The sequence below is a fragment of the Musa acuminata genome, chromosome BXJ2-8, assembly GCF_036884655.1.
Source record: "Musa acuminata AAA Group cultivar baxijiao chromosome BXJ2-8, Cavendish_Baxijiao_AAA, whole genome shotgun sequence".
In the NCBI taxonomy this organism is placed as follows: Eukaryota; Viridiplantae; Streptophyta; class Magnoliopsida; order Zingiberales; family Musaceae; genus Musa; species Musa acuminata.
Window position 1 is genome coordinate 47,193,591 of NC_088345.1, and position 22,806 is coordinate 47,216,396.

Genomic DNA, 22,806 nt, shown 5'->3' on the forward strand with positions numbered 1-22,806 from the left:
GAAGGGTCACACACATATGGTAAGTGTTACGACGAGTAGAGGTTCAGAAATGAGATATCCATTGGAGTCTCTATCTTATTAGATATCCAATAAGCCCATGAATTATTGGATCTTATGGATGAGATCTAATAAGAGCTAATAAGAGATTATTAGATAGAGATCCACTAATCTAAGAGACTTGGGTAGTTGGATGAAGATCCAATACCCAATAGAGCATGATCCATTATGGTTAAGTTGATAAGATATATTTATAAATATGAAAGAACCAAAGGGCTATAGGCTAGACTTCTTGGTTGTTATCTCCTAGTTTTCTCTCTCTTTCTCCTCCTTAGACGGTAGGTGTGGAGATTTGGATAATGATTCGAGGAGCATCTTCGTAGAGAGAAGGACAGTTGACCTCATTCATCCTCTCCCATAGATCTGTAAGAATTCAGGGATATACGATCTCCCTAAATAACGCAACTATATTACACGTGATTTTCAGTTTTGTAATTTTTTATATAATAATCTTTGCATCACAATGAATACCTGTTGGAAAATTTGATATTTTTATTTTATATTCTCCCATTACACATGTGATGTCATCCCTAGATTTTCCTACATAAAGGGCGCTAACCGGGTTAAGAAACTTGCAGATTGAATTCAATTAGGATATAATACCTTATTTGCAAGCAATCCAGGAGAGGCACACTCACCACTTAATCGTAGCCATACAAACTTTTCATAGACTCCAAGTCAAAAAAAAAAAACCTTTGGGTTCATGGGAGATGCCTCCTCTAACGAAGGGGAGGAGCTAACTTCCTTGGATTGTTTGAGGACAAAGCAAAAACCTTGACCGACTTGTGGCTAGAGGATCGAAAAAAACTTGTAAGAGAAAGGAAAGATATCTCGACTTGTGACAGAAGAGTAACATTAAAGTCGATACATAAGACTCAAAGATCAACCCATCCTATTGGAAACCGGTGTGAGGTGGGAAATACTCCTAAAGAGACCCTATAATGAGGTTGAATGCTCCTATAATTAGTCACTACATGGAACGTTCATGTATCCTCCATAATTACTAAGATATCAACTATAAAATCCCATAACACTAGTATTCGACATAATTACTCAGGTATCAATGATCAATCATAATTACTTCTATCAGGACATCCGACTTCTCATAAATCTGATTATCAAGATGTGACAACCTTCAACCAGTGAATGATATGAATCGATGATCAATCATAAAGGGTCAGTGCGGTACAAGGCAGCACCAAGTGATCTCATCACAGATAAAGTTTGAATCAAATGTTTGACCAAGCAGCAAATGTTGACTTGCACCAAAAGCTGTATCATAAGAGTCATGAGTCGCTTGTTTACATAACATTCCTCGTATTCTCTTAATGTCAGAGCAGCATTCTACAATCACATTTTTCCTGAAACAAAGCATTCTACAATCACATTTTCCCTGAAACAAAGAATCAAACACTCACCATATCATGTTCATATTCTTTCTCAAAGGAATGAGATCAGGCAAATAGAATGAAACACGTTTTTCTATGAATACTATTTTTTCAAAGATTTTTTTATAAATAATATTTGATAAAAATAAGATTTAATCTTAAAAGTTTTATATTAATAGTTAAAATTTTTACAAGTAGATATGGAGTAAATTTGACACACTACCACTGGACTAATATCTTAGATGCAAAAAAAAAAAAAAAAGAAATTTAGTGTTGCATTATATCAATTGGATTTATAATGACATATTTTATCTGAATTAATTAGTGATAACTGCCCCTCCAATATTTTTTATTTCTGATATTTTCCCTTCAAAAATTACTTTTTTCTTCTTCTTGAACACCAATAGGAAGCTATTTAACTCGCGATGCGGACAGTCTCCAAAAGCTCACCGGGGGGGTGACCGTATCCCAACTCAGCGTATGGTAATGATTGGTTAAAGCTGTAATAATCTTAAAAACCTTTATCGTTCGTTTGGTTTCCCATTCTACCCTCATCTCTGCTATATATTCCCAGCTTGCCACATCTCTTTGATCTCTCCACATATCGTCTCTCTCTCTCTCTCTTTTTGATCTCGCCGCTCACTGAGGAAGCGGAAGAAGCGGGGGGGTGCCGCACTCCACGCTGCTTCGGCCGCCGCTCCTCTGCACGACTCCAATCGATCGTAGGAATCGCCGTGGAGAAGGCGGAGGAGAGATCTGGAGCGGCAGACGGCCGCACGTGATCGCTCCCTGGTTTGTTTGTAAAGGTGAGTTTGTGGTGGTTGTTTCCGCTATCTCTTCAATGCACCACCACCGAAAGCTTGGATTTCAATCAGAAAGGAGCGGAATCATTAGCCAGTCTACGGAATCAATAGTTAGGGTTAAAAATTCCGCCTTTTTTGAGTTTCTCATCGGTCTGTTCTTTCTTTTGAGTTAATAACTGCATTTCGATTTCTACTTCTGTGTTGCTCTCCGTTGCGGAAGCTTGCGTGGAAAAATGGCGTCTTGGTCAAAGGCCAAAGTTCTCTTCTTTCTTATCTGATGTATCCTTTTGAGAGCAGGGTTTTGTGTGTCGGCGTGTGTGATTTAGATTTGATGCGAAGTCTGTGAAAACATAAGAACAAGAAACTCTAACAAGAAAACTAGCTTGTATTCATGTATTTTGTCGTCCGGATTCTTTTCGGCAATTTTTCCGTGGCAGAAACGTCTGTGTTTGGTTGCTGTCACGGGCAGAAGGCACTGATTTGGTGGGACTGCGGTCAAAAAAGGGCAAAAATAAACAAGAACCAAGCTGTAGTGTTTCTATGTGCACGTACCCATCTCTGTCTTCACATATCACGTTTAGTTTCTTTATCTTTTCCTGCAGCACACCTCTCCCTTAATATCTCGGTTTTGGTTTGTTTCCAGATGTACCAGTGCTGCAACTGATGGAGAAGTTGAAAGGCCCTGTGTGAAAGGAAATAGCTCGGCACCTTCTCAAGTTCGACGCCTTCCACCCTCGACCATCCAAGAGTAGGAAGTCAGATATTGCTTTCTCAAGTTGACCTTTTTGTTGCTTGTTTTCCTTTAATCTGAAGAATGGTTTGTGTTTGAACAGTACGAAGTCTTCTTTGATAGAAAAAGGAACATGACAACTCTTGAGAGAAGTACTGGAGCACGGGGGATTAAGTTGATCAGAGAGCTTAATCTTAGTTAGTGATGACAATAGGGCAAGTTAGTGTTGGTTGCCTTTTGGGGAGCATTAGAGTATCTGTGCTAATTTCCTCATCAGCCACATGGTGTTACCGACTTTGATCAGATCCACGGCAAAATAAACCAATACATTGGGGAAATTGTGATGTGTTGTCATTCTTGTTTCAGCTGTAAGAAAAGAAAGCGAAAGGAATGTCCAGATGCTTCTGAGTCATCATGTCGGCAAAGGGAATTTGTGAGCATTGGGATTCAGTATCTTATGAGATAAACAAGTGTATGTATTACTTCTTGCCATTAATGCGTATGGAGATCAACCACATCCTGGCATAACTTCTAGAGGTAAAAACTCTTTTTTTTTTTTTCATTCTTATTGGTTTCCTGATCAGATAAGCACATGCCTATTTTCACTTTGCTTTAAAAATCTTTGGTCATCAATGATGGAAGAAGTCAGACCATTTTCTGGATTTTTTGGTGATTGCCCAAGCTGTGTGGACTTTTTTTTATTGAATTATCTTCATCTGATCCAGCACCAGATAGTGAACTTTGTATTTATTTGTTATTTCTTGATCAGAATAATTATTTCAATCTATTGCAAGTGCTTCTTTGATGGACTGGATTCCAAAAACTCCTTTCCAGTGGGATTGGGAAACTCTGGAGTTATTCAGTGGAAAAGAAAGTGAATTATCTAAACCTGCACAAGTACCCGACTCTAAGATTGGAGGTGGTGCACGTATTTGCAATGGATCTGTATGTTCATCTAGTGGTGGTGCCTCCTCGGTTCTAGAATTGGGCAATCGTTCATCCAAGAGCTCCATCTCAGCATCCATTGATTCCTTGTCCGAGACAGGAAAGAGAAAGTCACAGTTCAACTTTGATTCAACTGAACGAGCCCCATATAATCTGAACAAGAATATCTTTGCAAGGGTTGAGGGATCTGGAACATCACCTGCATCAGTGACTGCAGGCTACTCTAGGGAACCACTCACTGGTTTGAAGCTTGGGCGGACTTCTTTTGAAGATGGTGGTGCAGGAAATAACATTGAGAACTTGTCTTCCTCAGCTTCTATAACCTCGTCCATTGCGTTAGTCAAGAAATCTAGGGTGTCTCAGCAGACCTTTCAAAATTTTTATTGCCAGGTTGAAGGGTGTAACATTGACCTTACAACAGCTAAAGATTATCACCGAAAACATAGAGTCTGTGTAAACCACTCAAAGTCTCCCAAGGTGATCGTAGCTGGTCAGGAGCGCCGTTTTTGTCAACAGTGCAGCAGGTGAAACTTTTTTTAGTTGCTTGTGAAAGTCAAATTAAGATATCATGAAGCTTGCTTCTTTGCAGCTGAGTTTTCTTTTGATTTTTTTCCTCTAATACCCATCCTATTAATAGCCCCTGTTACATTTAGATAGAAGCACTTTGGTGCCCTATATAGTTGTGCTGCCTGTAATAGTTACTCAGTCTTAGATGGCTATTTTTTTCAGGGAACATCCTTAGATGGCACTTACAAGGTAAAAAATGACACTGAATTTTTGTTCTTAACTAATGAATTGTGAAAAACATTGGTAACTGTGGATTTGGGTATCACATTAGGGCTCAATAGTAGCATATTCCACAGGAGTGATTCTGGGATATTGTGTTGTTTTGTAACATCTATGATGTTCTGGAGATATATGGCTACCTTGTTTTCTCTAGCAAAATGTTCTTTTATGATTTTGGTTGTCAAAGTCTCACAGTGGACGTAATGTTTTGGCCATCTTCCAGGTTTCATGGTTTGTCTGAGTTTGATCAGAACAAGCGAAGTTGCCGCAGGCGTTTATCTGATCATAATGTACGTCGCAGAAAGCCACAACCAATGACAATCTCTTTTAGTTCTCCGAGGATCTCTTCATCAGATCATGGTATCACTTGACTTTTAGCCCCTGAAATAAACAACTTCAATTAATCTTTGTACCTCAGAATATGGTGGCCTCAAGCAGCTCTTTTTCATTTCCTGAAAAGAATAATGGATATTTGATGGACAGATTTTAGAACATTCTTTTGGCTTATAATAATGAAAATAATTTAGACATTTCACACAAGCAAGTAGGACAACATTTGACATTTGTTAAGTTATGATGTTCCATTTGTTTTCCTAAATTGTATATGCTGGCTGCTTCCGCAAGTAGATTAAGTTGCATCTGCAGATCTCTTGATTATTGTATTTTCATTGTAACTTGTATGAAGGTGTCCTGTGCATACTTTTGATACTATTGTGGTTCTCTACAGATGATGGACATCAAATGAACCTTGTTTTTGGTCGAGCTCCTCCGTGTAATGTGCCAGCAACTGTAAGTTCCCCATGGGATGACTTAGGCAGCTTCAAGCTTATTCAACCTAAAGAATCTTGGACAAAGTCCAATAAAGCAGGAGGCAGTAATGGGCTGCTGCAATTTTCTAGCACCTGTCAAACACATGATATCACCCCTTTTCATCATGACTTGGATCCACTCTTGCCATTAAAGGGCATCACCACTGAAGTCCTGAATCATAGTAGCACTTCGAAGCACTTGAAAGGTATTTTGAGAAAAATATATCTTTCTGTTAATTTTTCTGTATTTATTCACCCTGCTGCATAGTTATACACATACTAACATTGTTGTTGTCTTTCTGTCCACACCGCAACATGATATGTGAAGGACTTGCTGTGGTCCTTAATTAGGGAACAGTAATGCCATATATGTTTCTTCAGTAAGACAACTGTGTACCTGCTGAATTTATCATTTGATATTTTCATTTGCATGTTGAAAAATATGGTTAAAAATGAATTAGTTTCAATAGCAACTTTCAAATCGACTTGTTTAGCCTCAACAAAGACATTTGCCTAAAGGGTAAACAATTTTGAATTGTTGATGAGCAGAAATTAAGAATGCTATATTCTTTTTTTTTTTTGTGAAAACATTATGGACATCTATCTGAAAGAATTGTGACATAGCATGCACCATGATGTCAATCTACTTTGCAGAATATTCAGGCTCATAATTCAAAGGATGAAGAATGTTAATTAGCTCATATTTGTGCATTTAACTTGACCTTCCTATTGCATTTTTATGCTAATTATGAATGTCTACATCTAAGAATGGCATTATATATCATTTTTTTATCATGTACTTGACACAAAATTTTGCCTTTCTAATTTCTTTCAAATTCACCACTATCATTTTCTTGATTGTGTTTTACTTTTTGCAACTCACAATACCAGTCTACATTGCATCAAATAAATTTCGAAGATATTTTTACCAACTACTTAAATTTTTTGTTCAAAATTTACAATTATTTTTAGATCTCACTTCTTTTATTTAGCTTCTCTCTCTAAAATTGCATTATCTGTTTTGTCTGATATGTATTTGAATTTAATATAGGAGTATATATCCATTGATTCTGTTCTGTTTCCTACTCAACAATAGAAGTGGTAGATGATGAAAGAAGACCTAAGAGAGTAAAGAGGGAAGATTAGACATGGCAAATATATATTGGTTTTGTGACTGGTTTCAAGGGAATATTAGGTTTTGCCTGCTTACAAAATATATTCTTTTTCACTAAGATCACAAATACTACCTCTTTAGATGGAAACCTGACAATAGGAAACCCCGTAAAATTCATCTATAGATATGATCCTTTAGTAGATTTTTGGAGGATGATCAGATGACTTGATTTACATCTAAGTAACTCCATTTATTATATGGCTTCAGATCAGAAGTATCAGTTTTTAACTAATACAATTCAACCCTAGACCTAATACCATATATGTTGTAAGCCCAAGATGAAATTTATGCTGCATGATGCATTGATCATATTTCCATGATCATTCTACCTAGCTAACTATGAGATGTCCAAATGGATCTGCAAAGCTGAATTTATGCTGAGCCCAAATGCATGGCGTTAAACAGCAACCGGTTGAGATGTCCATTTTATCTTCTTCAAACATATGATTGAATCAGCAAAGCTGTGTTATACCTGGATACTGCCTAGATCCAGTAGTCCTCTGAATCCTGTATTGCTTTTGTTGGCAGTAAACTATGAGAATTGGATTAGAATCAGTGATTTCTTGTTAGATTGTTTGTAAAATACAAGATATTTCATGTCGTGCTACTTTTTACATGTTTAATTCTTCCAAGAATCACTTTTTTCTTTCATTTGACCTTTTTTAACAATTGTTTTCATTCTTCCTTGGTTTTGATACTCAACAACCCAAATATTTCATCTGATTAAACATGACACTTCTCCAATCGAACATCTATAATTCCCTAATTGACTCTTCATGTTTGTGGAGTCGCTTCTTAAGATTTTAAGAATTTGTAATCAACCACCCTACTTGACTCTCCATGGTCTTCTAGTTGTTGGCACGGAGCAGAACACCAGGGTGTTCTGCTACTCACTGTTGGAATTTGGGGGTTATTAATGACATTTGAATCCTTGCAACCTTTTTGTGAACACTGCAAAACAAATTTGACAGCTGCTCACTGTTGGAATTTGGTATTTGCTCATTCTTTTGTCATGGACCATGATACCTATCATTATTTGGCTGCTCGAAGCACGATTTCATGTTTATTATTTGGTAAGGTTGTTCCTTTGTAATCTCGAAGTTATCTTCGAGTGACAAAAACACCTATATTGCTTCTGTCGACAGGTCGAAGCCTCATCTAAGAAGTTTGCCTTCTTATAATACATCAACTCTTTGGCCTCAAAGCTATCATTTTGGAGATCAAATCCTTTGCTTGTAATGCCTCTGTCAGTAATTCTTCTCGTATCCTTAGCTTGGGAGAACTCAGAGAGCAGCTACTTAATGCATTTTCCTCATTCTTTTCGATATAACTGAATAGATCTCATTGCGTTGTTTTCCTGGTGAAAGTTAGATGTCAAAACCATCATTTTAGTTGGTTACCTAGTTTACATTCCTTATGCGGAGCTAGTTGTAACTGGGTTTGTATCTTCAAGTTGACATTGAAGTTTATGGACTTGATTCTAAACCAGGTTCCAATCTTATTCTTTGCAGATCTGGAAGCATCTGTATTTGCTTCTAACTTGGATGTACCACCGGATCTTCACAGTGCTCTCTCTCTTCTGTCAACCAATTCCTGGAATCCAGTTAACCCTGGAACAAGTTCTACCAAGTATGTCAATACAAAGAATGCATTTACTACTCATCCTGAAGTAAATATGATCGATGCAACAACAGGATTGTTGCAAGATGAGCAACCATTAGCACAACCATTGACAACGACACAACCATTCCATCTGCAAAACGACAATGGTCAGTTCCAGGAATTCCAGCGGCTCAAGGCTCCTTTCCGAGCCTCTTCCTTCGACTCAACTCGGAGACACTGATATCTCTAATGGGATGGTCGCTACACTGAGTTTAAATCGAACTTTAGTCGGATACCTCAGTCATTTGTGTTAAGAATTTTGTCTCTTTGTTCGATCAGTGGCTGAAGGTTTGGTATGTTAGGTGATACTCTTGCCGGTCAAATGGGTCTACACTGTCCTTGTGGCTTTCTGTGCTGTCCACTGTTATAGCATCCATCAACTGGTGAATAATTCAAGTACAGGGCTTCTTCATCTCTCTTGTTTAGGTTGAAATGCTGTGGTGAAATTTGCGAGCTGGCAAAATAAAACACACAAAGATTACTGCATTTGGATCAGTTAGTTTTAATTTCTGCTACTTGTTGATGACAACCAATATCAAGTTATATAATTGAGAACATTTGCTACTTCAGACATATTTGTAGTTTACTTGAAATCTTTGTGCTCTGTATGGTGACAACAGGATGCAGTCCACCATGTTTGAACTCCATTCGATTACAAAAGGAATTCAAAATTGTTGTGTTATTCTTCCTGAAAGATCACATGCCCTCATAATTGACTTTATTGACCCAATCATTCAAGATTGTTGTGTTGCTCTTTAAAATTACAGTTTTAAGTATTATAAACAGTAATTCTGAATTCAATCAATTTCTTTTACTGCACAAGTTACAACTTTATTGATGTCCTTTATTAGCACAATATTTGTGAGCTGTCCAATGTTTTCTGATCTGCTCTTGTTGATTAAGAACAATAGTTTCCAGTAGTATTTACATTTATTTTGTTATTATCATCATTTTATTCTGGGTTTATGCTGCACCAGTGGCAAAGTTCAAAGTGTATGCTTTTCATAAAAATCAACACCAGTGATACTCAAATATCCACCATAGGCTTGCATTTTAGTTGTATATGCATCAATTGCTATTGAAATAAGAACAAAACCTCACATCTATGACTCTTCATGACATTTTTTTCAAGCATGACTCACTCCACCTAAATCGATTTCTTCAAGATATTTTATGGTTGTTCTTTATAAAGATCAAGGTGATTAAGAACTTCAACTTGTGGTTAAACTAAGCAGTAAATTTGGGGTCCACAGAGACCAGAGGAGTGGCATGATGCAAGTGGGCCATTGGGTGAACTATAATTTTGTGGTTTCATTAAATAAATTAGTTCAAACATAGATTTTACTGTTGTATGATATTGTGTTTTGCATGCAGTATGTGACCTAATGATTTGTTATAGGATGGAACTAAATCTAGGTTTTCTTATCTTTTGTTCTCCCTTTCTCTTCCTATATGAAAATTTCTTCTACAAAAGGTTCAAGCAGATGCATGAAAAGAAATTGTGTCAAATTCTGAACAAATTAATAGTATCTTTTGAAACATTTGATCCCCAAAAGAAGACTAGATCTAGGTTTTCTGATATTCTAGGGTACTACACTATTGCATTTTGCATGCAGTATGTGACCTAATGATTTGTTATAGGATGAAACTAAATCTAGGTTTTCTTCTTATCTTTTGTTCTCCCTTTCTCTTCCTGTATGAAAATTTCTTCTACAAAAGGTTCAAGCAGATGCATGAAAAGAAATTGTGTCAAATTCTGAACAAATTAGTAGTATCTTCTGAAACATTTGATCCCAAAAAAGGACTAGATCTAGGTTTTCTGATACTCTAGGGCACTACAATATTGTATTTTGCATTAAGCATGTGACCTAATGATTTGTTATAGGATGGAACTAAATCTAGGTTTTCTTCTTGTCTTTTGTTCTCCCTTTCCCTTCCTATATGAAAATTTCTTGTACAATAAATATGTTCAAGCAGATGCATGAAAAGAAATGGCATGTCAAATTCTGAACAAATTAGTTGTATCTTATGAAACATGTGATCCCCAAAAGAAGACTGGACTCATCATCCCATTAGAGTGCAGCTGCATGCAGCTCAAGAAATACATCAACAGCATGGAGCTTAACAAGAGTTCATTGATGAAACATGACAAACAACATATATCCAATCAAACCACTATCAAGCATAAGAAATTAAGGCACAGAACAGATCCAACTCCTAAGTAATCAAGCTTTGTGCATTTCGAATCAGATCAACTTTTCCTTCAGGAAAAGGCCTTCTGATTTCATAAATAAAGCTGAAGAATTCTTCAGTCCCTCACATCATGATTTTGCATCTGCCATGCATATAATTGATGATAGAAAGAAGAGGGCAAGTGCCCAAGAATCCCATCAATGTGAGGTTTGATGAGGGTTGATATACACAGTTTTAGCGTGCGCAGAGCAAGTTGTTTCTATGAATGATTAACAATCTCTGTGTAATTAACAATGAACCATTATTGACACTCGAGAAAACAATGCCTACGAGTACTACGTCAACCAATCAAATCCAAAACCTGCCAACCTAATCTTGACATCAATCAAAACGATTAAAGGAAAACTAAATCTTTGATCAAAATCAGATTGTTGAAGATCACCAATACATTACCAGATCATAAACTCGCAAGTCTCGGAACAAGAAACATAACTAAAGGAATCATCTTTGAGCAAAAAGGCTTTGAGTCCAAAGGCAACCAAACCATGGCAGCAGCAGAGCTCATTCGAGCGGCACCTCGACGTCGCCGTCGCTGATCTCCGTCTGGAGATCCTTGGGGTCCTTCCCATCCACGGTGCAGCCGACGGAGACGCACGTGCCGAGGATCTCCTTGACGGTGCCGGCGAGGTCCTTGGCCATGGACCTGGGCCGCATGACCCGAGCGATCTCGACGACGTCGTCGAGCGAGATGTTGCCGTTGTGCTTGATGTTCTTCGTCTTCTTGCGGTCGCGCTCGGGCTCCTTGAGGGCCTTGATGACGAGGGCGGCGGCGGAGGGGACGACGCTCACCTTGGCCTGGCGGTTCTGCACCGTGAGCTTCACGGTGACGCGGAGGCCCTTCCACTCCTTCGCCGTCTCCTTGGCGATGTCCTCACCCACCTTCTTCGGGGAAAGCCCCAAAGGCCCGATCTTCGGGGCGAGGGAGCTGGCGGCGCCGACCTCGCCGCCGGTAACCCGGACGTAGACGTCGACCACTTGGGTGGGATCGAACTTGGGCGGCATCGCGGCAGCGGCGGTGGCGAGAGCTCCCGAGGTTTAGGTTTAGGATTTCGAAGAGACGCGATGGCATCCGCGATGGCTAATATAGTGGCGTTCATCCTTAGGTCCGGTTCAATCCTCATTCTATCGAACCCGGTCGACTCTCATGGATTAATAGGGTTATGACTGGACTGGGTCGATGGTTTCAACGACAGTGTACGGACCTATTCAAATGAGATTGATGCATATACATATTAATCACCATTAGCTACAATTTTAGTTCTTATATTTTAAAAAATTACATTGATATCCATGTAATTTAAAAATAAAATATTTAAGTTTATTTATCTTAATAACATAAATATAAAAAATAAATAAAAGATAATTTTAACGTTCCAATTGGTGGTGATAAATAACATCAGTAGTAGTGGACAACGACGTTGTTGAAGGTCGTAAGTGACTATTGTGGATAAGGAGAACAACGACGAGAGGTGAGAACTACTTTATATCTGCATCGACGTTGACACAGTTACCAAACAACAAAAGGATCACTTAACAATTATGTCGAGATCGACATAGATGCAGAACAATTCTTACATCTCTTCACTATTTTTCTTATCCACAACAGTCATCTACAACCTCCAGTGGCATCGTCGCTTGTCACCACCGATATCATTCACTACCATAAATTAGAATGTTAAAATCATCTTTTTACCCTTTGTTTTTGTATTTTCATTAGTAAAACCAACATCACTAGGATAAATAAATATAGATATTTCACTTAAAGAAGATAAATATAATTTTGAGATGCTAAAGACAACATGAAATAAGTGAAACCAAATATTTTCATTGATCAACAAAAACATATTTGCTAGATTCTCTATATATTTTTCAGCATTTCATGTCAAAAGAAATTAATAATATAATTTGATGATGATTTGATTCAAATTCCTAAGAATTATTAAAAATAGAAAATAGCCCATGAATCTTATTTATCTATTAAAGCTTGGAGTCACTAATAAGATCTATCATGATTATAAAAGTTATGGATTTATGTTTTGAACCAGAACAAAAATCAAAACATATTACAATTACATTAGGCAATACATTATGTTCATACCTAAGTAAATTAGCTCATCTCCCCAGCTTTCTGTTGAGATGATTCACATATACATATTAGGAAATCTTGAAGCTTTCGGTAACAGAAGAGTGGAGTTGAAATTAACTAAGAATGGATCTCCAACATCAAAAACTGCAACTCCTGATAGGATCCTACTATTACCTTGATTTGGATGACTCACCAGCACAATTTCTAATTCCCCTTAGGAAGTAATTGGGTGGATTTGTCATCCTTTGCGGCTACTCGAGTAACTTGCTTTCACCATCAGCTGTGCAGTTCGAAGGTTGAGACTTCAACATTTGAACAACTGTTGTCGGGGAAAAACAACCATCAGTGTCACTGCATGGCCAATTTTGTCATTCCAAATGATCATACGATAATGTCATTCAAAGCGATCATATGATCCAGCCGAAGGGTTGCCTGAGTTCTGATCTCCATGGCCCCTCAAGGGATTTCCACCATCTGAACTGTTGCAAGCCTGATTTGGGAGGTTGTTGTTCCCTAGATCGACATCCAAGCTCATCTGTTGGACTTCTTGTGGGGACAATATCTTGATGCACCGAACACAGTTCACAAACTCCCTGCACATTTGAAGTAATTATGCCCCATCACAACAGAGAACCATTGGTTTAAAGCTAAAAAATAAAATAGCACAAGTACTAGTTTGCATAACATCAGTAATAGTATAACTCTTTACAACTCTTTGCTGTTGGATTTTCACAGGCACTTCAATACTTAAGTAGCAGACTTCCAACTTAAAAGTCAGTTTCTTAAGTTTAGATGGTTGGAGCACTTGGGTCACTGAAAGGACTAGCCTCTTTTAAATGTGATACACCTTGCTTTATCATTACATAAAGTCGTAGATAAAGATACAAGTATCGAACAATCCCAGAGAGTATCGGTATTTATCTTTCTAAAAAATTGATTCTATATCCCAATTGATATGTACTTTCCTCAGATATTCGGAAGTTCTAGAAAGCATTACCTTTTTCCAAAAGACATACAACAGGGCACTTGAACACATGATAATAATTTACTTACATGGTCATGTTATTACCCATGTTCTTTCACATATAAGTGGAAAAACATGAATATTTTTCCAGTAAGTGTCTCCTAAACCATAATGCCAAACAGAAGTTTCTAGATCCCTAGTTACCACTGTGTATTTTTTTCAATTTTCAGAAAACCTAGAGTGTTGGCATACTCTTTAATCCAAAAAATATATAATAAAACAATAAAATTATGTAAACTTACTCCCATGGGTCATCCCCCACAAGGAGAACATCATTCTCGTGATCTACATAAACTAGCTTCCAGCCAATTCTTTGCCGATCTTCGAGCTGCCCCTCTATACTGAACATTCGTGCAAGATCATGTTTCAGCTCATCATAGCCTGAATAATGTGTGACATCTATCGATCTACCAACAGCTCCACGCTTGTATACCTACAAATAGAGTCACAAGTTATGTCACAAGAAGAAAAAGTAGAAATGGTGAGTTTTGATATGACCAAGATGCAAAAATCTTAAAAGATAGTTAATATCAAATTTTATTTCTATAACTGTTTGCCCAGCCAGTTTGATATAGTCAAGCATTGAAGATTTTTATACCGTATCATGACAGATCATGTTTCACTCAAGAGGTACCATGAGAATTGGATCAAATCTACATTCATCACTAGAAAATTTACCCTGGAGATTTGACACATCTCTGAACTCACAGAACTTACTGTTGCCATAATAATTTGCTTGCTCTACATTTTGGCAATTAAAATATAGAAGTTTATGCACTTGGACAAAGTAATTTTATTGATCTGTAAAATTGTCATGTAAAAGAAATACAAACTGATCCAAAGTTTCCAAATTTTCAGATTAGAGGAGCATTATTTTGTCATATGGTAATGCTAAAAGAAAAAAATGTCATAACATCCAGAACTGAAACCACAAACCTTCGTGTAAGTGCGCATGCGTTGAAGTGGCAGTGGTGGAGTCGGTACCCAGGAATTTTTGTTTAAGAATCCATTCTCATTAGTTGTTGAATTAATAGAATTGAATGCCATGTCTGGAACTCCGAATGATTGTGAAACCATTGTTGATGATAGCTCTTGTTGGATATCTTTTGAGGTATTATAATTGGCAACCACATTTCCTGCGATATGATTCTGATACTTTCCTGAATCAACATTATTAATTAGCAAACTATCAGTGGCCAGAGGTATTCCCAATGAATCATCAATATTAACTCCAAATAGGAGACTATTTCTTGGATCTGTGCCCTGGACATCAATATCTGGAAGTGGATCTCTTAGCATTGACGGTTGATTGGAAGAAGAGAGAGGTAGGCTTTGACGCAAAGGTCCATCAGTCTGAGATAGGCACACTGAAGTTGCAGAAGAGGTTGTGTCCAAGCAATCCATTTGCACTGCATTGCTTATGTATGTCTGAGGGGCAACAACAGCCTGATTTTGCACCTTGGAAATTGGGATCAAAAGCTTCGCGTCATGTACATCTTTAGTAATTTCCTTGGAGATGTCAGGATTCACTGCAGCAGCTTCGAAGAAGTTTGGACCAAGCATTGTAACTGACTGAGACATCTTTTCTGTTGAAATATTGCAGTGTTGGGTCCTATTTAAAATTGAATCGGGAAGAATAACTACATTGTTTGCTGAAGGTGATGTAGAGCAAGATGGGATGTCATCTGTAACTCCCGACTGTGCCCTCCCAGCACCAAGCAAACTGCCACTAGCACGGATCAGATTGGTTGCTGGTGAGGCAGGAAGAATTGCCCGATGCAACTCACCATGTAGAAGTTGCTGCTGAGGAGGATTTTGTTGTGGCTGGTTCTGAAAGGTTTGTGGCCTTGCAACCTGTGAAATAGCTTTTGCACATTGTTGCAAGATTGCTGGCTGCTGAACTTGTGCATGGGAGTTTGATAATTGCTGTGGTACATCTATGGCAGCTTTCTGGTATTCCTGAATTTGAGAATGTTGAGGCTGTTGCATTCTGGACTGTGAAAATGACTGCTGCTGCTGCTGCTGTGGCTGATGGAGTTTCTTTAGCAGCTGCAACTGAATGTGTTGGTCAGATAACTGTTCATTCATTTGGCTGGGGACCATAACAGGGGTCCTACTTTGCTGTTGCTCATATTGCTGCTGAAGTTGCTGGTGGTGTTGCTGTTGATGTTGCTGCTGCTGAAGCTGCTGCCTTAGTTGTTGCAGAAGCAGTTGCTGAGGATGTTGCTGATCTTGTGGGAGACTGGATTGTGATAGCTGATTGTTCTGAAGCACTGGCTGCTGCTGTGGCTGCACTTGAGTCTGGACCAGTACTTGTGGCTGCACAACATTGTTGTGCCTCTGATTCGGTAATGCTTGGTTAACAAATTGATGCTTTGTCTGCACGGTTAAATCTGGCATTTGTTGTGGTGGTGTACTAGCAACACTCAACTGGTTCAGTGGAATTGGCACCTTAACGATTTCATCAACTTCTTGGGCTTGTGGAGGGAACCTGTTAGTGTTGAACTGTATGTTATTATGCTGCAATGTTTGAGGGTGCAAACCATACTGCCTACAAAGATCAGTTGTGCCAAGGTTCTGCATAACTGCTCCATTAAGGGACTGCAAAGTTTCTGCCAGCAGGGTTTGGTTAGCTAGAGAGGGATTCTGCTGCAAATTCATCCATTGAACTAAACTTAGGCCAGGCATTATAGTGCTCTGAGTTTGAGAATCCTTTATGCAGATCTCCTCTCCAAGCCAAGGCATTGCCCTCTTGAAAAAAATTTCCATTTCTGATGATTCATCATCTGCAATAACAACTGTCAATTCAGCATCTATCTCATCATCCATTTCATACCTTACTTACCAAGTTCATTGATCAAGATTCATCTACAATTTTCACCTGTCCTGCTTACTGTCTAGTGACTGGATTTCCACTTCAATAATAAGTGGTTCTTCTCCAGCCACTAATAAATCAATAAATTGTTTCTTATGCTACAAAAATACCCATTCTCTTTTTCAATGCCAAGCACTTTAATGTGTGACCAGTGATGTCAACCGACAGCTGAAAAAGCACAGCCCAACACAAAAGGCTCTAGCTAGTGTGAGGTTAGGAGACGATTGATGTACACAGCCAATTCTCAGCAAGCAGAGAAACGGTTTCTATAACTCACCTCGATAAATAGGAGCAACTTTACTCTAAATAGAATTCAGTGGTGAAAAAGATAACCCCACAATTGGGAGTAAGCACTTCAATGTTTGTAGAAAATGCTTACTTAAGGCTATATCCTGCAGTTTGTTAGAATTTACTGGGGAAGAGAACTTAAGAATGTTCTGCAAGGATGTAAATCCACTTTTACTAGAGGATTGCTGTTCACGGAATATGCATCAAATACCTGGCACTCCTGGTGGTATGGGTCGCTTTCTAAAAAATGGTGGAGGACAGATGAAGAAAGGAGCTACTACAGGTTCAATATCCCATATAGAGACTCTGTTGCGCCTCTCACCTGCTGCAGACTCATCCCATCCTACCTGTCAAGGATGCAGAATGTCATTAGTAGGGAATAAATTGTAAAAAGATAACGAATATAATTTATTAGTTAGACCAAAAGCCTAAGACTAAATGGATTTGAAACCCAAAGCACAAAAAATCATTGATGTTCAATGCGAACCTGCAAATTGCACCATTGTGAGTTTTTCCACCTAACAGGATCTAGATCGCTAATACCTGTGATTGTACCCATGTACCTGCAGCATTTTTAGAGCAAGTTTGCTTATTTGATCTGATAGGATAGATTTGTGGTGGATGTCGTATAAATACCAAAAGATTATGCTGAATAAGAAAGCAGTTGTCAGTTTAGAAATAAGAAGTTTAGCTTATTACATAAACAGGAATGCAAAACCAGAATAATGTTGCTAAAGCTGGTTGCCTAACTGAATAGGTGCTTAAGTTGGATCCACAATTTAGGCAATAACTGACCATTCAAGTATATTCTCAAGTGTATTGCATATGCAACACTTAAAGTGCAGAAAGAGGCAAGACAATCTCTTTAAAAGATCGAGTAGTCTCCTCCAGAAGCCCATCGACAATTAATTTGTGTGTTAACCTGAGTGTTCCCCAACTATATGCAAAATATTCAAGAAACCAGTATATGCTGAACTTTGTCGAATCCCAATCTCTCCTTGGCATACATATTTTATTTTGTGCAGTTACAGCACGAATATCATGTCCATTAAGACAACTTTACAGTTTCATAATTATTTTATTTTATGTGGAACTTAAAATTGTAATTTGATGCCATTTGATTGTCGTTGTTGCAACAAAATGTTTAATTTATCGAATTGCATTTTGTCAAGAATAAAAGGTGAATTTTCTTACCATCTAGGCTGTTTCAGTGTCTAATGGAGAAAGAAACCTAAACTAGACCAGTTTGAGTCTACCATTCCTACCAGACTTTTTGGTCACCATGACATCCTTGCACTAGAATAGGCATCAATACACATCACATCGCATCAATGAATATAAGCTTCATACCTTCGTGTTCCTAATTCTTCGGTTTCGAACATCATACGAAAGCGCATACCCAGTGATATTTGGTTGCTATATACTGCTTTCTGGTACTTTGCAAAAGGAACAACAAACTCTGAAGGACTAGCCCTGCAGAGCAATGTTAGTCTATCACTGTATTAACAGATGCACATGAAATTAGACAACTGATTGCACCAAATTTGTAGATGACCCAATTTTGGCTTTTCTAATAAGCAATTGGAAAAAACATACCTTGGGTTGTAAAATACAGTGAATGGGCTGTGATTGGCGGCAGCATGGGCTGCAGCAGCAAGAATCCCAATATGCATACTATCACTTGAAAGAACCGATGATGATATGTTAGTAGGTTGCCTGTTAGCACGCCTAATGCCTAAAAGAAGCTGTTGTTTTTTATCCCTGAACATCAGAACAATGAAGGAAAAACACATGAGATTTGTCCAGAATATTGATCTTTCAGCTTTAAATTCTACCTGAAATTAAGAACAAGGAAGAAGGGACAACTGGTATCGTGTTGTGGAGAATATGGAAGAAACAATCATAAATCTTCTATTAAAATAATAACCAACTTGAGCATGCATTCTTAGATAAACCAAAATTACCTCATAATGTCTGGATGACTGTCATTCTAGATGCAAGAAAACATAATAATAGCCTTGGTGCACATCATACAGTTCAGGTTAGACTTACCGAATAAATAAGACGGAATCACCAGCAAAGAGCCTCTTTCCACCCACAAATAAGCTCCAACCAGTTGTGAGCAAGTGCCTTTTGGGTTGACCTAGATTGAACAGAAAGATCGTGACCTTTCAAGAATACCAAGTCAATTAGAAATGCAACAGTCAGAGCATGTTCAGCAAGTCATCACATTTTAGTCGTTTTTACTATTTTTCTTTGACTAAGCATCAAAATAATAACCTCTAATATATGTTCTACAGACTAAGAATTACACAAATTCATTTGACTTTGTGTAAAAAAATAAAGTGGACAGGAACATTGACTTGAAAGACCCGTAAAATGATCCCTTTTTTGTGTCTCACCTCGATAGATGTGACGGAAGGTCCACAAATTATCATGCAAGTCTCTCGCCTGCAGTTCTTGAGAAGGTGGCTGCATTGAAAAGTCCTATAGCAATTGATGGATTATCAAAGAACTGCCTTAAGTGTTGAATCACATGCAAGGATTACATGACTAGATTTTCTTACAAGAGGAGGAAAATTTTTCTCTGCAGCACGACGAGGTACAGAGAAACCTCCATGAGTGCTTGTATCACTTGCAGTAAGTGTTTTACAAAAGAATTCTGTCTGTGGCCTGGTTTGTTTTAATGCAAGCTCTGATGCTTGCAATGCCTCCTTGTCATACTGTATCAAGAAGAAAAAAAGTGAGCCCATGAAAGGGTTTAAATGATTTCAGAGATGCATCTACTGCATACAGCAATGACTAATGGGTTTCAAAGTACGAGGTAGCAGCCACTGTATCTGCTTCTTCCTTCGAAACAGAATTTGTCCGTATCGTTATATATCAAGTACATTAGCCATGCAACCTTTATGGTTTTTTAATTCTAAAGATAAAAGCCATATTTCTCAAGTAATTTTTCGGAATGGAGCTCTTGAGCAGCACCAGGAGATAGAAAACTCTCATGCAGCAAAGAATTAAATCAGGGTGACCTAATAGTCATATTTCTCTTTAGAGTTCACTCTTGTTGTTTTTCTAATTTTGGTCAACATTTAGTGGTTAATAGATAGAGTACCAAGTACATGAGATGACTTTGATGTTGAGTATCCCCACATCGAATTGCCACCTGACCACCTACATCTTTTTATCCATCTTAAGCTAGAAGTTGAAAGCTTGGTTGAAGCATCAAAAAACAAGACATGATAGACTCACTGAGTTGGCTGGCTGAAGAGTCATTTGAGCATAAACTTCATCTGTCTCTAGATCTGCCTAAAGCATTACAAAACCAGCAATTGAAATTAATGTCCACCACCAAATTTAATCATAACTTGCATTGTTGTGAACAAATAAATATCAAGAAATGGTGGCATACATGCAGTGTGACATTGTGAAGAAGGCATATCAACTTTGAGGGGAGATTTGGATAATTTGGAACATGAGCATCAATATCCTTTTGCATAGAAGCTGCGACCTGAAATTGTATGTGTATATATATTATGAATCTAAGCCATGTAAGCGAAGGCATATAACAAATCTTTTCTACCAACATTATGGAGTACAATGGCAATAAGACAATTTAATTTACTTCATTAAAGAAATTTGATTTTTAAGTATCATGTTTTAAACAACATAGATAATTTTCTTATAGTAGAGTTTTGATAACTTGGGCTTATAAAAGGATAGCACGCATCATAATGCATGAACAGTTGCCAAGTAGCTCATCCACTGATCGAGTCAAAACAAGCCAGCTGTCAGTTCCATACTTCCTCAATCTAGTTCCTAAAATATTCCTCAATTATTTACTTCATATGAACAATATACACTTCTATTATTTATCAAAACTTTATTAGCTTAACCAACTGCATTTACACACATAAATTAGATTATTGAACAAAAGTGAAAATCTAATCTAGTGCATGTATTAATTGCTGAATCCAATCGACATCAGATTCAGACTGTCTTAAACAACGACCAAAACCTAAAACTAACAAAATATTTAAAAAAATTTCAAAGAAAGTCAAATGTTAATGCAAGTGCAAGTCCAAAAATACAAACTACAACCTGATGGCAAAATAGTTCAGTTGTGGTTTTTAAAATTTATTCATATGATCCAACATTATTCATCATGAAAGTGGTTTAGTGATGAAAAAGCTAGGGAACAGAGGAAATACAGTAGCCACAGGAAAACCTTGAAATAAGTTGGCATATATATAATTTTTTTAGATGGACAAAGAACAGTTAAATAGCTTTCCAGCATATATAAATTGTCATTTTCACCATACAGTAGTCACAGGAAGGCCACCAAACATTCAAAGGCAGGTTCTCCACTATCATATATGATTTACAGAGATGACACATGTCCAATATGAAGTAATGCACAAGATATGGACCAGAGACACTGAATCTTATTTGCAAACAGTTTCTATGTATAGCAGGCTAGCTATCAACAATGAAACAGGGGTCATTAGGAATCTAAAACAATCTTGGCTCATCCAACTGTAGGATCTGAGAATGACATGGTGGTGGCCTGGCTTTCCTAATTTCACATAGAAGCCACAATTGGATATTTATAAGATAAAACAGATCCAGCTGGGTTGTGTCTGAAATGAATGGTTTTCTAAACACCTTTTCTCTTCCTCATACTCGAACATAGCTTATGTTTTAAGCTACAAATATGATGCAGAAAAAAAGAACACCACTAAAGAAAAAGAAGGCGTAATCATGCCAACAATTACAAAGAGAAAGGCAAACATCAACCCATCTTTCTTGTTTTGTTCTCTTACCAAGCACAAATCACAGAGTCGACAAAAGACAATAAAATGGAGCAGTGAGGTCTGGATACTATGTAGAAAAATATTCACAAATGATGGAAGATCAATCAAAAATAGGGTTTTTACTGAACAAGGAAACATGAACCACCAAGAAGCAATCAAAGTGATTCCCATTCGAAACTGGATTTGATTTAAGCAAATACTAATTCCGAGTAATTAAACCAACTACCGAACTGAAGTTCCTGGTATCTGCAGATCTCCCAAAATACCAAGACAAAGAAGACCCATTTCGCTTCATTTAGAAGCCACAAGACCTTAAGAAGTTAAAGAGCTTGTCAAATCCGTTCGTAAGGAATTAAATGAAATGAGTCATTAAAAGATTGAAGAATGGCATGCCAAAAAGTATCGTTCAGAAAACGGGAAAGGAAACAAGTCAACATACTTTGTAGGCGAGAAAAATAGGAAACAGTGCACATAAAGAGATGAATGATTTCTGTAAGAAGCTTCACTAAAGCTTCCAAGCATCAAAAGGAGAAATCTTTTCCCAATCCGTAGGACTTGGTCACGCTAGGAAGCAAGCAGGGAGCGGTGGCCACGCTCCTGCACACATCACAGGCTTCGCAAGAGCCCCTTTGCCTTTCTCTTCTCTTTACCTGCTCGCTGTGCCCTTGCGGGAAGTACACGACGAGGCTCCCCACCGGCGGCAGCGTCACGAGCGGCCCCGCGCACGCGTGCCACAGCTCTGGGTTTATCGTATTCCTGTCCCCTGTCACCGCTACACGCGTCATCCACATGCCGCCACCGGCCGCAGACAAAACAGCTAAAGCGAGCTGGAAAATGGACTCACCTTCGCAGGGGTTGGGAACCGCCGCTCCGTTGGCAGCCGCCTTCATCTTGCTCACTCCGGCGAGCTCTGCCGCTCACCCTTAGGCCTCCGCTGCCGCTGCCGTGGGGCTCTCCATGGCCGCCGGAGTGGGGAGCTCGTTTCCCGGCGAGACGGCCGGTCCAACGGCGACGGTTTCGGCCCTCAATGGGCTCGTCTTCCGACAAGCGAAGATCCAAAAAGACGAAGAAGAAGCGAAGAACACGAGACTAAGAGAGAGAACGACACCACGAGC

General features: G+C 38.3%; 3 protein-coding genes across 9 annotated transcripts; 1 reads left to right on the top strand and 2 right to left on the bottom strand.

Moving 5' to 3' along the window:
* Nucleotides 1-2,040: 2,040 nt before the first annotated feature.
* LOC103995173 (squamosa promoter-binding-like protein 12) lies at nt 2,041-8,849 on the top strand. Of its 5 annotated transcripts, none has more exons than XM_065122125.1 (8): nt 2,041-2,251; nt 2,686-2,796; nt 2,892-3,003; nt 3,082-3,515; nt 3,748-4,447; nt 4,933-5,069; nt 5,437-5,724; nt 8,204-8,849. In XM_065122125.1, exons 5-8 carry the CDS (start codon nt 3,783-3,785, stop codon nt 8,533-8,535), a joined length of 1,422 nt encoding a protein of 473 aa, XP_064978197.1. In that variant the 5' UTR covers nt 2,041-2,251; nt 2,686-2,796; nt 2,892-3,003; nt 3,082-3,515; nt 3,748-3,782; the 3' UTR covers nt 8,536-8,849. The 5 variants fall into 5 exon arrangements, with proteins under 5 accessions (XP_064978197.1, XP_018685129.2, XP_009413977.2 ...); XM_018829584.2 differs by having other exon boundaries at nt 2,892-2,996; XM_009415702.3 differs by lacking the exon at nt 2,686-2,796.
* A 2,092-nt stretch (nt 8,850-10,941) lies between these two features.
* LOC103995172 (large ribosomal subunit protein uL11) lies at nt 10,942-11,671 on the bottom strand. Its single transcript, XM_009415700.3, has one exon. It carries the CDS (start codon nt 11,607-11,609, stop codon nt 11,109-11,111), a length of 501 nt encoding a protein of 166 aa, XP_009413975.1. The 5' UTR covers nt 11,610-11,671; the 3' UTR covers nt 10,942-11,108.
* A 945-nt stretch (nt 11,672-12,616) lies between these two features.
* On the bottom strand, nt 12,617-22,806 carry LOC135619790 (auxin response factor 19-like). 3 transcript variants are annotated; one of them, XM_065122127.1, is made up of 14 exons: nt 22,536-22,806; nt 22,342-22,454; nt 20,290-20,388; nt 20,130-20,186; nt 19,448-19,603; nt 19,283-19,367; nt 18,933-19,023; nt 18,477-18,641; nt 18,231-18,353; nt 17,368-17,443; nt 17,092-17,227; nt 14,654-16,503; nt 13,960-14,150; nt 12,617-13,286 (listed from the first exon to the last, which is right to left on the bottom strand). In XM_065122127.1, exons 1-14 carry the CDS (start codon nt 22,579-22,581, stop codon nt 13,088-13,090), a joined length of 3,387 nt encoding a protein of 1,128 aa, XP_064978199.1. In that variant the 5' UTR covers nt 22,582-22,806; the 3' UTR covers nt 12,617-13,087. The 3 variants fall into 3 exon arrangements, with proteins under 3 accessions (XP_064978199.1, XP_064978198.1, XP_064978200.1); XM_065122126.1 differs by having other exon boundaries at nt 22,342-22,463; nt 22,536-22,727; XM_065122128.1 differs by lacking the exon at nt 22,536-22,806 and having other exon boundaries at nt 20,130-20,182.

What these genes read in the sequence shown, in the direction of transcription:
- LOC103995173 (XM_065122125.1), top strand. Translation starts at nt 3,783, where the DNA reads ATGGACTGGATTCCAAAAACTCCTTTCCAGTGGGATTGGGAAACTCTG. An exon ending in TTTTGTCAACAGTGCAGCAG is followed by an intron (nt 4,448 to 4,932) that starts GTGAAACTTTTT and finishes GCCATCTTCCAG; the next exon opens with GTTTCATGGTTTGTCTGAGT. An exon ending in CACTTCGAAGCACTTGAAAG is followed by an intron (nt 5,725 to 8,203) that starts GTATTTTGAGAA and finishes TATTCTTTGCAG; the next exon opens with ATCTGGAAGCATCTGTATTT.
- LOC103995172 (XM_009415700.3), bottom strand. Translation starts at nt 11,609, where the DNA reads ATGCCGCCCAAGTTCGATCCCACCCAAGTGGTCGACGTCTACGTCCGG.
- LOC135619790 (XM_065122126.1), bottom strand. Translation starts at nt 22,581, where the DNA reads ATGAAGGCGGCTGCCAACGGAGCGGCGGTTCCCAACCCCTGCGAAG. An exon ending in TTCACAATGTCACACTGCAT is followed by an intron (nt 20,187 to 20,289) that starts GTATGCCACCAT and finishes GTAATGCTTTAG; the next exon opens with GCAGATCTAGAGACAGATGA. An exon ending in ACTGTATTTTACAACCCAAG is followed by an intron (nt 18,354 to 18,476) that starts GTATGTTTTTTC and finishes ATTGCTCTGCAG; the next exon opens with GGCTAGTCCTTCAGAGTTTG.